This window comes from Puma concolor, chromosome D2, assembly GCF_028749965.1.
Source record: "Puma concolor isolate L17-30 chromosome D2, mPumCon1.1.hap2, whole genome shotgun sequence".
NCBI classification, from domain to species: domain Eukaryota; kingdom Metazoa; phylum Chordata; class Mammalia; order Carnivora; family Felidae; genus Puma; species Puma concolor.
In genome coordinates, this window is record NC_141677.1 from 7,602,483 (window position 1) to 7,616,418 (window position 13,936).

At 45.0% G+C, this 13,936-nt stretch overlaps 1 protein-coding gene across 1 annotated transcript in view; it reads right to left on the minus strand.

Annotated features, from left to right (window-relative positions):
* Window positions 1–349: 349 nt before the first annotated feature.
* The window catches only part of RNLS (renalase, FAD dependent amine oxidase), a 332,808-nt gene continuing 319,221 nt past the window's right edge, over window positions 350–13,936 (minus strand). Inside the window, exon 7 of the mRNA XM_086679516.1 lies at window positions 350–493. Coding sequence (XP_086535642.1) covers window positions 359–493 — 135 coding nt within the window. The 3' untranslated portion in view covers window positions 350–358. The remainder of the gene's footprint in view (window positions 494–13,936) is intronic.

The window sequence follows — 13,936 nt, forward strand, 5'->3', positions numbered from 1 at the left end:
GGGGCACTGAGTTAATTAGAGGTCTTCTGGAAGAATATGCATTCGTACATTTTGCAGACATCACTTTATCATCAGCACGAACACGAAAAAGACCTGTGGCTTATGTTGCAACATTTTTTATTTTTTTATTTATTTATTTTTTTAATGTTTATTTATTTTTTTGGGACAGAGAGAGACAGAGCATGAACGGGGGAGGGGCAGAGAGAGAGGGAGACACAGAATCGGAAACAGGCTCCAGGCTCTGAGCCATCAGCCCAGAGCCCGACGCGGGGCTCGAACTCACGGACCGCGAGATTGTGACCTGGCTGAAGTCAGACGCTTAACCGACTGCGCCACCCAGGCGCCCCGACAACATTTTTTAAAAAAAGAAAGATAACAAAGCCCAAAGAAACATCTTGTGTTCCCAGTGGCAGAGAGTGGTCCTCACTCCGCGAATGTTATTAGATACAGAAAGACAACAAACCTTCGGTTCATAGCAGGGAATCCTGGGTACCTATTAGGAAATAATAGAATAAATTATAAGCCCTCCAGGAAAATGAAACAGAGGGCCCTGGCTACAAAGAGAAACCCAAGTGGTGGAGACGCTCTGCATGTAATTTTCATAACTTATCACAAAATAAAAATTCTTAGGACTTTCCTAAATTCTGGAAACTTAATTGAGTTTGATGTTAGAGAAACTCTCTTGTTGTTTTCAAATTTAAAAAAAAAAAAAGAAAAGAAAAGAGAAAAAATAAAAGACACCCTATGTTTTGCTTTCCTGCGCTGTGATGAGCGCCAGAGAGCTAGGCTTTGGGGACTAACTGGTGACACCAGGCGGGAAGGCTGGCCTCCGGGGGGCGGGCCGGGCGGCGGAACGGCCTCGATCCTAAAGTGGATGTTGGCCAAAGCAGCCAGCCCTGTGCCTGTGAAAATATAAGCTCAGTCTGGCATATGGGATTAGAGAGGGATCATGGAACCTCAGACATTTCCAAGAAAAATGAATAATATCAGCCCCGGCCTTGGACGATCTGCAGCAAATTACTCCCCCTTTTCCACGATGGCAGGCGGGTGCCGGGATGTGGGCTGCAGGTGGGAGGCACACTGTCCTGGGGTTTTGTTCTGTTCTCTAGGCTCCCATCAGGCACCAGAAGCATCCATTTCCTGGCACGAGCACGCGTGTCCGATTCAGTCTTTGCGTAACTTGGACGGCTGGGTGGGCCTTGAGCTATCCGAAAGGGCCGATGGGAACCCCACTGTTATGACAGGCTCTGCCTGACCCAGCCTTCCCGTTCCGTCTCTCCGACTCTGGGTCACCGGAGAGGGCCCACACTGACCTGTCCCTCCTCAACTCTCAACCTGTGACCCACTTTGAATATTGCCACCAGATTCGACGCCTTGAGTGACCACGTAGAATGAGGCAGTCGGTCTCAGAAGTCGACAAGGATGCCCCTTTGTTTCCAGGAGGGCCCTCGAACCCTCCACCTCAGAGAAGCCCATGTCCTTCAAACCTTCTGATCGTGCATTTCTTCGAATCTTTGCCACTCTCCTCCGCGGGCCTGGAATATTCCCTTTGCGCCAGCCCCACTGCCCATCACCTGCCCTGTCCAGACCGCCCAGCTCTCAAGGATTCTCCTGCCATAGCTTGCTTGGATCACACAGTAGCTGCCCTTCCTCGTGGGAAATCAATTGCGCCTTATTTCCTCTTCCTCTTCAGCACATTTTTGCACACTTGCGTTGGCGACACTATCAATTTCTTCCTCTCCTGTATCTCTCAAAAGGGTGAGAACATCGTAGACGTTTAATAATTATTCATCGAGTAAATGAATACATAACTCAATGGTATTGGATAACACTAAAAACATTCTTGTTATGTGAATAAAATGTCATGTTAGAAAAGTTATAACCCAGCCCCGTCGTCGTTATTTCCAAATCTGAATTTGATCTACAAATAGGTCAGTGTGTCCGCCCCGCCCCATTCCTTGTTCTAAGCTGCAGCAAGAGAAGATACCGGAAATATCTTTCATCGGCGGAATATTCCTGCTGTCCCTCCTCTGCTTAGAGACCTACCGTGATTTCCTATGGGGACCGCGTCCATTTCAAACCGGCCCCTCTACTTCTCCCGTCTCCTGACTCCTTGCTTTTAGCACCTCCCAGAAAGCTTAGCTGCCTGGTTCCTACCTTATTCGGCTTCTGGATTCTGACCTCATTTCTGGGGAGGGCTGACCGGCCAGCCTTTGCCACTTCTCTCGCCGTGGCAGAGGGCTCCCTTCCCTGCCTTCTGGGCACAGAGCTAGGGCCCTCTGAAGTTTTATCTTTAAAGCTGTGTAAAAGCTCCTTTTAAGCTGGAGTACCAAACAGGCAGGGGGGGGGGGGGGGTGCGAAATCTGACTTACCATTCAGCGTCTATGACTTGTGAGATTAAAAAATAAACAAAAGCAGGCATACTTGAAGTGTTAAAGGCACATCAATGACTTCCAGCTTGTGCTATTTCCTTTTGAACTGTCGTCTTGTGCATGGTGCGGTCTCCCTGCTCCTCAGTGCCTTTTCCCCCTTTGGGGGTCTGACCCCGCCCTCCCGGGGAATCTCGGGGACAGGAAGCCCGGAAGAGTAGGCAGTCCCTGAGCCGAGCCGGCACCCTCATGACTGGCACACCCATCTGCCCATGGTCCCTGATTCACAGGTGAGGGGGCTGGTGACAGCAATCCACACCGATGAGTGTGGCTGGAACACAGCCCCAGGGCTCCCTTTCCCCCTCGGCTGGCTTTTGCTTTGAAATCCGCTTTACTTTCCTTGGAGGCAGCTCCACAAAGGGGCCAGGCATCGTAGGCCATCTCATGGTCAGGGTCAAATCTTCAGGTATGCTTTAGTCCAGAGACTGCTGGGGTCGGGCACTGCACTCTCTGAACTTCCCCGGGATTTCAGTGTCACGGAGGGGACAGGGCCCTGCTCACGGTGGGGTTGAGCATCGGTGAGAAATACACAGGCCAAAAGAACATTATGGTTAAAGGGATCGGAGAGACCAGTCTTCCTTAGATGGATGAGAAAACTGGGGCCCACCTGTTTCTGTAAAATATTTCTGGGGGTTTCTTATTCACCCATTCATTCCTTCTGCCAACATTTATTTAAGGCTTACTACGTGCCAGGCCGAGGGTCCAAGGTCCCGTGCTGAGGCAGAACTGGGACCAAGAACTCCGGCTTTCTCATCCCTCGAAGTACTGTGCCCCCTACAATATATAACAAGCCAGTATATTCTTTAATCACTTGACCATTTGTCGAACACCTACCAAATTCCACGCACTGTGTACAAGTGTGGGATGTAATTATACTATCTTGGAAGACACGTGATGCGTGAGCAAACCGAGGTCCAGAGAGGTTGCACAGCATGCTGGAGCCTGAAGGAGCCAGGGCTGAGTTGGGGGTCCATATGACCACGAAGTCCAGTCTCCTTTCGTGGTTCCTTTTCACCTGGCCCCCAGACTCCCCACTCCCCACCTAGGGCTCCACTTTTTTTTCGCCACCACGCCTTGGCGAATGCAGTTCCCCTGCTTGGCCGTGCCTTCTTTTCTCCCCCTCTACCTAACTACCCCTGGGACTCACATCTTGATGAGCTCAGACTTTGGGAATGTTTAGGGATGATGAAATCTGGCCACCAAGGCTTCGCTCAGCTGAGCTTGCTGTTTAGGGAGACATCACTCCTTCGAACGCGTTTTCTTTTGTCTGGCTTTACTGACAAGCCCAGGTCAGACCGGCAAACAGGATGGCTGCAAAAACGTGTGTCACTGGCCCTTTAGAAAAAAGAAGGAAGACCTTGACCTGACTTCTTTCCTCTTGTCTGGAATAAATTGCTACTTGCCTGGAGGAGGTGGTGATTTGCTATTACCGGCAGAGTTGGGGAAGGCTCTGAATAATCAGATATTCCAATGAAGAGAGTGGCATTCCACGGATCATCAGCTTTCAAGGAATTAGAATGAAATGCACTTCACACAAATACTGTACGAAGCATAATGTAATTTGCTTGCTGGTGTTTGCTGCTGATCCTGGGATCACCAATTACCACTTGCCAGGAGTTGAGGTGTTATAGAAAGAGCACTGGAAACCAGGTAATTCTGCCACTAACCTGCTAAGGGATTTTGAGGCATTCACCCTTTCACTTCAAAGTCCTATTTCCTCTTCTTCACGTTTTCCTCAAACGTGGTGGGTCGGACTCCGTCTGGTATGCGTGTGGCAATCGAGCCATCATTCCCTGCTCCTGGATCCGGATCAGACATCGCTAATCGATTGTGGCACTTTTTCCTTCGATCTCTGACAGCCCCTGGATCCTTCTAAACCCAATATTCCAACAGGAGCCTTCAGTCGATTAGAGTTGGCACAGGAAATAAAATCTATTTGCCGTCATTGACCTAGATGACCCCCAGGGTCTCAGCTTTCATGAGTTGCCTGAAGCGAATCGTGCCGGATGGAAAGCTGGATGCTGGTTTATGGTATTATGAAAGCACTAAGTATTTGACCACTCGACTGAGGTTTTCTCCTTTCTTTTTTATTCTTTTCCTTCAATTCACTGATACCCAGGCTGCTAGGTGGCTGCTAAAAACGATGGTAGGAATCATATCTAAAATCCTCGATGGGTGGGTGCAAGTGAAGGGTGGTGACAAGGGAGGTCTGGTCAGCGGGGCTCTATGCCTAAGACTCAACTCAACTGTTACCTTCTCTTTGAAGCCCTGTTTCCTAAAAGAAATAGGCAGAAATGGTCAAACCCACATCTGAATCCCCCAACCCACAGCACTAGGCTGGGACGTGTCATTTTCTGGGACGGTTAGTGGAATGTGAAATACAACCCCCCAAGTAGATTATAAGCCTCTTGGAATCAGGGAGAAGCTTCTAGTTATTTTCTGGATTCACAGCCTGATTCCACAACCAATAGGCTGTTTAACCTCTGAGAAGCTGTTTGATTGCTCTCTGCCCCAGTTCTTAATTCATCAAACGGGGAAATCATAACAGTCTATACTTGAGTTCGTCCAGCATATCAGATAAGATCATTGATTTAAGTACTTCCAAGACTGTCTGGTATATTGTTGTTTTTGCTGTTTTTGTTCTTATAAAATCACAGCCTAGCACGATGCTTGATGCAACAGGGGCTAACATAGGTTGACTAATTTCATTTTTAAATGACCATTAGAGATGAATATCCACCTTTTGAGACTGATCCAAGAACCATCAGAATGACATTCAGGGCGCCTGGGTGGCTCATTCGGTTGAGTGTCCGACTTTGACTCAGGTCATGATCTCACGGTTCATGGGTTCGAGCCCCGTGTGGGGTTCTGTGCTGACAGCTCAGAGCCTGGAGCCTGCTTTGGATTCTCCCTCTCTCTCTGTTTCTCCCCTGATTCTGCTCTGTCTCTGTCTTTCAAAAGTAAATAAAAATGTTAAAAAAAATAATAAAAAAGAAAGACAAATATGACAGGGTCTGTCCACAAGATGGTGGGGAACTGAATGAGTAAAGTTAGCACAAAGGGTCTAGATCCATCTGCTTCCGAGACCACTAGAAACTGCTGAAGGGAACCACGTGACAAAGAAGGAAGCTCTACTCAGTTTTCTGGGCTTGAGAAATTTTTATTCTTCTAGAATCTTCCATTTTTTGAAGACTATTCACGAATCCTGAAAGCACTCTGTGAGAACACGTCACTTTTATCTCATTGTGTCCTCAAACACACTTGTGAGCTCAAGCTCAAAACAGCGTCATGCCTATGTGACTAATGAGGGGAGTCTGAGGCCCAGAGAGGTTATGTGACTTGCCCACACAGCTTGCGAGGGACAGAGCTTGGTGCTTAGACTCTCGGCTCCACAATCTCCTCCACTGTCCCTGCTTTCTGTTCTCTCCAAGAGCATTTCAGTTGTGGGACTCCCAACAGTTTTTTCTAAACAGCATCAAAAAAGCACAATTGTGTCAATTTATTAATGTAAACAATGCGTTGATAAGGGACTTTTATCTCCCTCAAATTCTCCAACCCCATGTGTCAGATTTATTTTGCGGCTACAGGAAACCATAAATGTATAAATGAGCAAAACTTAGTCCCACGAAAGGAGTCCGCAAATCATGCCTGGGCGTGATCGTGGAAAAAGAGGACAGGAACAGCATATAATGCTTAACGAAACGTGTAAGGGACAGAACTGGGCTTTTATTCGAAACACGATCTTCATTTTGCTGCCAAATAAAATAAAACGAGTATGAAACAGGCACAAACCACCATTGGATGTGTTTCCCAAAAGACTTGGACACAACGTGAAGCCAGGAGTTTGCACACTGTTCATTTAAAAACGAATACAAGGTTATGTACCTTCTAAGCAGACGGGACTTTTAGTTTTCTTTTCCATGGTGGGGATAAAGTTGCAAGGGACCATTATCGATTCATCCCTCCTTTCTCCTGGAGACCAGGATGTAAGAGACCCATCTTCCAAAGCTGTACCCCACCATGACTTGCAATGGGTGGGTCTCAGTCACCAGATGCCCCAATGTCTGGGCAGAGTATAAGCACACCATTTGCTAGACAAATTGTGTTATTATGGATTGAATCACCTCCTTCTTCTCTGAGCTACTTTGAGTGGATGTTTGCTCCTGATATCCAAAGAGGTTTTACTTGGCATCATGCAGCTTCCTCTAACTGACATCTAGGTTGGTGGCTCATTCCAACCATCAGGCAAGTCTTCTTTATTTTAATTTTTAATGGGATGATTGATTGCGTGTTGAACATGTTCCAGAACCCGTGCAAAATATTTTAGTGCCTGATCTCATTTAAGCCACGCAACAATTTGGGTCAGTACAGACAACTGAGTATACTCAACCATCAGCAACGAACACCGTTTTAACCCAAGCCGACTGAGTAGGAACTAAGAATGAGAGTAGGAACAGGTGAGCTCACCCAAGTTCATGCAGGAAGTACATGACAGACTTACTGTTGGAACCTAGAACTGGGCACGCCATTTAACCTTTCTTAGCTTTGGTTTCCTAACTGCATAATGGGACAGTAGTGTTTGCAAAGAACAAATGTTTTGAGATCTAAGGACACACACATATAAAAGTGCCTAACACTGTGCCTGACACTCAGGGCTTGCTGAATATTTGTTTAAAATAACAGTAAGGCAAGGATTCTTAATTGGGGTTCATCGATGGGCTCCAGGAGATCTGATTACTCTCCCAAATTATATGCGGCATTATATATATATATGTCAACGCCCATTTCGGGGAGGTGGGGGTGAGTGTCTGTTTTCAACAGTCTTCACACAGGTCTGTGCTGCCCCGCAGCCCCACCCAAAGTGAAAACCATCCACTTAAGATTCTCTTTTGCCCCAACTCATCACTTACTCAGTCCCAAGAAGGAAGAGTTTTGCGGAGTTGTGAGCCACGTGGAAATTTCATGCGAACAGTAAAAAGAGAAGTGCCTGACTTTTGCATGGGAGACCAGACCCTCTGGGCTGTGTCCAGAGTCATTTCTCTTTCTTGGTATCTGTGTGGCTGAAACTGTTAACACCAGGCTGCTTCCTTGGGAGATACTTGAGGAGAGGTGGAGGCCTTTTAGGTCACTCTGTACCAGGCAAATAAATCCTCTTGGGTTCCTGAGTCTGAGCCTCACTAGTCAGGGGATAGGTGCCAAAACCTAGGGTGTGATCAAGTCTTTCTTTGCCAGATTACCTTATCGGGATCTCACTGGTGGTGGCTTTTTTAACAGGAGAGAATTTGGAGGTCAAGACTTCATCTGCTTTTCTCTCTGCCTCTCAATAGAATAGTTCAGTAGTCCCCCCCATCCTTTGTGATCTCTCTCCCTCTCCCCCACCCCTCACACACACACACACACACACACACACACACACACACACAGTAGCAAAATCTCAGATGGAAGGCTTCCAACCATTCCACTGGCTTTAACTGATAAAGATCTAGGCAATTACATTTTCTCTTTTAGCTTCAAAATTTGGGAAAGCAATTTCACGAATAAAATAAGCCATTTTTGTCTCTTTTTAACAAATAATCCAAATAATAGTACAAAACATTTATTGAGCGCTTACTTTATACTAGTAACTCAACTAGTGTGTTACATGCATCATTATTATTATTCCTCTAACCACCCCCGTGAGATTGGACATGTTATTATGCCCATTCATAGATTAAGAAGCCTTGGAGAGGATAAAGAACATATCCAGAGTCACCTGGGTGGGTATCTTACTGGACACTTCAATTACTAAATTGTCACTGATTTGCCTCATGCAACAGTAGAAAGTGTGTGGTGTATGAGTGGAATGCCATCTGTGAGGACACTGGGTTTAATTTTCATGACTCCCACAGCAGGATAAATCAATTCTCAATGTTTCCATCCAACAAATCAGGCATCCTAATACCTGCCTCCCACTCCGTCAATGATGAGACTTCTTCCTGAGGGTACACTCACGCCCCCAAAAGACAAAGACTTATTCAGCTTGGTTCTTACGTTTCAGATTCTTAGAGGTCAGCCAGCAATGACATACCTTCTGAACTCTGTGGGGAAGAAAATCCAGATTTGTTACTCTACTGAGCCAGCAAGTGGTAGAAATTAAAGTTTCAAGAACACCCCGTATCTTCTCACTTCCCTACTCATTGAAAAATGGAATTGTTGTATTAGCTCGGGCTGCCGTAACAAGATAGCATGGATGGGGCGCTGAGACAACAGACATTTATTTCTCATTGTTCTAAGAAGTCCAAGATCAAGATACTGGCCGATCTGGTTCCTGGTGAAGGCCTTCTTCCTGGTGTAAAGATGTCACCTTCTTGCTGGTCTTCATCTTTCCTCCTCTTCTTATAAAGCCATGGGTACCATCACGAGGGGCCCCAATCCCCCAGTCTCCCATCTAAGTCTAGTTGCTTCCTAAAGACCTAGTATCTCTGAAGAACCATCATACTGATGGTTGGAGGAACCCAATTCAGTCCATAGCAATTGTGGTTTAAAACAACTGGGGACCAATATAGGGCTGTTGACATTATTTTACTAAATAAGTACTTATTTAATTAAAATTAATTAAATGTGATTAGTTAACACGGGAACAGACTGGAAGAAGGTCCTTTAAATGAAATGCACTTAGATCAATAAAATATCTACTCCGGCATCCTAATATTTTTGCCTCCTAAGGACTGATGAAAATTGCCATGAAATGAATTTTGTGAACCATTGCTGTTGAAAGGTTTTGTATGAGTTTACAACTAAAGAGACAGAAAGCTTGCTTTGTTTTTTAACAAACGTATTTTGAGTTGGACTAATTTAATTTGTTCACTCAGTTTTCCTAATTTTCGAACCGTTGGGGTTCTGCTCTGAGGCGATACTTACAGACGAAGAAATTGGGAACAGTCATTGGTGGACATTCCAATGCAAGACAGGTTTATTCAATTTCAAGGACATTCAAGTGAACAATTTTATCTCTCATCTATTCATGGTTTATATCATCCTTGGTTATTCAGTGTAAAACGTTGACTTTGATCTTTGATGAATATTAGGCTTATAGGTATGAACCCCTATAATTAATGTCTATCCCAACTAACCACATGCCTCTGGATGTAGTTGGAGAAGAATTTCAGCTATCTAAGACTCAGGACATCCCAGCTCCAGCTGGGACTTCAAATGGTGTTTCCAGAACACAAAGAACATTTGATAAAGCTGGAGAGAAATATTTTTTGAAAATGTGTCACCAGGCAGCTTGGGAGTGATTTCACAGAACCATCCTACAGGGTATGAATTTAACCTTTGATCTCTGAAATGAAGGTCAGCAAATTTGTTTTTGCTTTGCATCTTTTATAGTCAACTCAATGTCTGGGTAAATGGGTTTCTGAGGAAGAGACTGTGCTTGTGGTTAAGTGATACTTTCACTCTACAATTTTTAGTCACTTAACCCTCTCTTCCCTGAATTAAATTCTACTGCTTCCCTCAACTTTATTATTTTTTTTTTGTATGTGTGAGAGGGAGAGATCTAAATCTTAAGATGTAATATATTAGAAGGGGGCGATATCATACTGTACCAAAACGTCCAGAAGTAATAAAATGTCCAACAAAATGCTTCAGTTATTTTTTTCTTCTTGGAGACAAACACGTAAAAAGATGCTGTTTTTTATCTGTCAGTTCAGCTGATGTCTTCTTGCTAAATAAATAAAGTTTTATTGGAATGCAACCATGCTTATTCATTTAAGTATTTTCTCTGGCGGCTTTCATGCGGCAACGGCGGAGTTGAGTACTTGCCACAGAGACTGTTACGTCCCACAAAACCTAAAACATTCACTTTCTGGGTCTGTACACATGTTTGCCAACCCCTGCTTCAAATCAGAGAAAGAAGCTTGGCGTGGTGACCTCGTGAAAATACATCCTTAGCCCAGATACAGCAATGGCTTGGAGGCAAATGACGATGGATGGACACTGGTTTTAATTCAAATATTCACTCCGCAGAAAGAGTCACAATAACATCAAGCTGATGAAGAGAACAATAGTCGGGCATGTGTTGTAATGAGATATAGACGTAGCAGCCAGATTTATTCCTCTGATTCTCCGGCAGCCTATCTAATAAAAATATGTTATGGGAGAGATGAACCCAGAATCTTCAGCTAATGTCAGCCATTTGGGAATATGAGTTTCTTCTCTGCAGCAGATGTGTGGCTCAAAGTTCATCACAAGTGCGCTCACAGGGAGAGCACAGTATGTGTTGCTCTGTGGGGGACCAGCACTGGCCTGTCAATGGAATAACGAATTTGGGTAAAGGACACAGTGGAGGTGGGGCCAGGCTAGAACTTAGAACCAAACAGTTTTAACCCTTTCTGGGCATGACTTTATTTACTTAAAAAAAAAAAAATCTTTATTTATTTATTTTCGAGGGGGAGGAGGAGCAGAGAGAGAGAGAGAGAGGGAAGGAGGGAGGGAGGGAGAGAGAGAATCCCAAGCAGGTTCCATGCTGGCGGTGCAGAGCCGACTCAGGGCTTGAACTCACAAACCGTGAGATGCTCTCACAAACTGAGTCTGATGCTGAACTGACTGAGCCACCAGACGCCCTGACTCTATTTACTTTTTAAATAACGATGATTCTAAGAAATGCCTATAGAATTTAAGGCCAGTCATCCATCAAGGGCCACGGGTTCCAAGCTCCAATCTCCACTCTCCTGTCTCAGAAGTGGACTGCGTAGGCTCCCTCAGCTTCGCTCTCAAGCCCAACCTGCCCGGCACCCATCTTCTGCCTGGAATTGTACTTCTTTCCTGGAAGAAGAAGGGCAGAGACCCACCAACGGGCTTGTGCATTGTCGGATTTTCTGTTTTCTGTAGGACGCTGCTTTGCCCTCTTTGGGTCCTTCCTCCCTACAGACTCTTTCCATCTTCCTAGCAAACATGCTTGGGTCTCGCCTGCCTGAAAAATACGAAAAATCAAAACCTGGAATAAAAGCATCCCATCCTTGACTTTGTGGTTCTCTTTGCTACCTTTCTTCCTACCGGCTCTCTGTTAGCAAGGGCAGGACGAGGTTATGATGGCAAACACGCCCTCCATCTTGGCATGACAAGAATGTGTTGCTTCTTTGTGCCCCTAGAAGAGCAGGTGACTCTCCTCAAGGATAGTTACCCTTAATTCAGTGACTCGCAATCAAGGGTCTTCAGTCTTGGATTTTCTCATCTATCCAATGAAGCCTCTTCCATGACCACTGTGGCAGGGAGAGGGAGGTGGAAGATGCAGGCATGGGCTTTTCACTGCCCCATTTCAAAAGTGACTCGCTGCACATTTCACCAAAGAGCTGTCATATATGTCTCCTCCGAACTGCAAGGGCGCCATCTTCCATGTGCTGGGGAGGGGAGCAGAACCAGGGATTGGGGATTCAGTAATGCTTTCCACGGAGTCCAAACTTCTGTAAGGAGGTGCCTACATGGTGTCATGACTTCTCCAGGGTCCCCTCACTGCCCTCCAGCCCATATCTTCAGTTGCCTTTGTCACCATCACTCCACTCAAATTCCTTTGAAAATAATCTCTTCTTACATGGGTCTTCTAGTTGTATATCTAAACATATTTTCTGTGCTATTTCTTCTTTTGTTCCTATGGAATTTGACCGACACTTCAATCCTCTTCTTCCTAAATCCCCTTTTTGGCTTGCATGACCGCATTTATAGCATTCTGAGTTTCCCCATGTCCTTTTTTACCCACTTTGTTTGCAGAATCATTCAGTAATTTCTCTTGCTCTCCTGCCTGTTCAATGTAGAGAGTCCAGGAGGCTCCTCTCTGCACTCTGTCTTTGTGCTCCCTTGGGCTTCAACATTTTTACTCTAAGCAACTCCCCAGTCCATCCATCTGTCCATCCATGCATCCATCCACCCATCCATCCATCTGTCTATCCATCCATCCATCCATCCATCCATCCATCCATCCACCATTCCATCTATCTGTTCATCCACACATCCATCCATCCACCCATCCATCCATTTGTTTATCCACACACCCATCCATCTTTCTATCTACACATCCATCCATCAATCCATCCATCCATCCATCCATCCATCCATCCATCCATCCATCCACACATTCATCCATCCATCTGTCCATCCACCCATCTATCCATCTGTCCATCCATCCATCCACCCATCCATCTGTCCATCCACACATCCATCCATCCATCCATCCACCCATCCATCCATCTGTCCATCCACACATCCATCTGTCCATCCACCCATCCATCCATCCATCCGTCTATCCACACATCCATCCATCCACCCATCTATCCATCCGTCCATCCATCCATCCATTCATCCACCCATCCGTCCCTTTCTCCAGATCTTCAACTATACTTCAAATTTTCACCCACATTACATTTGCACCTCTAAATTAATGTAATGTCATAGTTTTTCTAAAAAAAGCAAAAATTAAACCATGACCTTTCTCCTGACCTAAAAATTTCTGTTAACAGAACTGTATAAGTTAGAATGCTAGGTGATGCAATGGCTACTCATGACAGAATAGCCCAACTCAATTGGCCTAAAATATAAGGACATTTATTATCTTCTGTAAGGAGAAGTCTAGGTGCTTCTCTGGGCTCTGGCCTGCTCTGTAGGTCACTTCTGACTCATGTTGGTCCTGTCATGGTAGGTTGATATCCACAGCAGCTCCAGTGACCATATTAAGATACATCAGCCTCCAGAAAGAGAAGCCAGCTCTTCTCTGTGTGTGTTTTTTTTAAGAGTGATAAAATGTTTTCCAGGAGTCTCTCTAGAAGTCTTCTTTTTGGTTCTTTAAGGAAAAATTAATAACTGCTTTATTGATATGTTATTTGCCTACTAAATAATTAACCAATTTAAAATGTACAACTCAATTATTTTTAGTACCATCACAGAATTGGCAGCCACCACCACGATTAATTTTAGAAAATTTTCGGGGCGCCTGGGTGGCTCAGTCGGTTGGGCGTCCGACTTCGGCTCGGGTCACGATCTCGCGGTCCGTGAGTTCGAGCCCCACGTCGGTCTCTGTGCTGACAGCTCAGAGCCTGGAGCCTGTTTCGGATTCTGTGTCTCCCTCTCTCTCTGACCCTCCCCCGTTCATGCTCTGTCTCTCTCTGTCTCAAAAATAAATAAACGTTAAAAAAAAATTTAAAAAAAAGAAGGTTTTCATTGCCCTTGACGAAATCCTGTATCCATTAATGATCACTTCCTATGTCCCTCTGCACCCCAGCCCCTGACAACTATTTTCTGTCTTTAGATGGATTTGCCAATTCTGGACAGTTTGTTTAAATGGAATCATATAATATGTGGTCTTTTGTGTGTGAATTTTCACTTAGTATAATGTTTTGAGGCCTCTCCATCTTTACCATGAATCAGTATTTCATTCTCCTTTCATTGTCAAATAATATTCCACTGAATTGATATACCACAATTTGTTTATCCATTCCCTAGTTGATGGACATTTGGGTCGTTTCTGCTCACTTGCT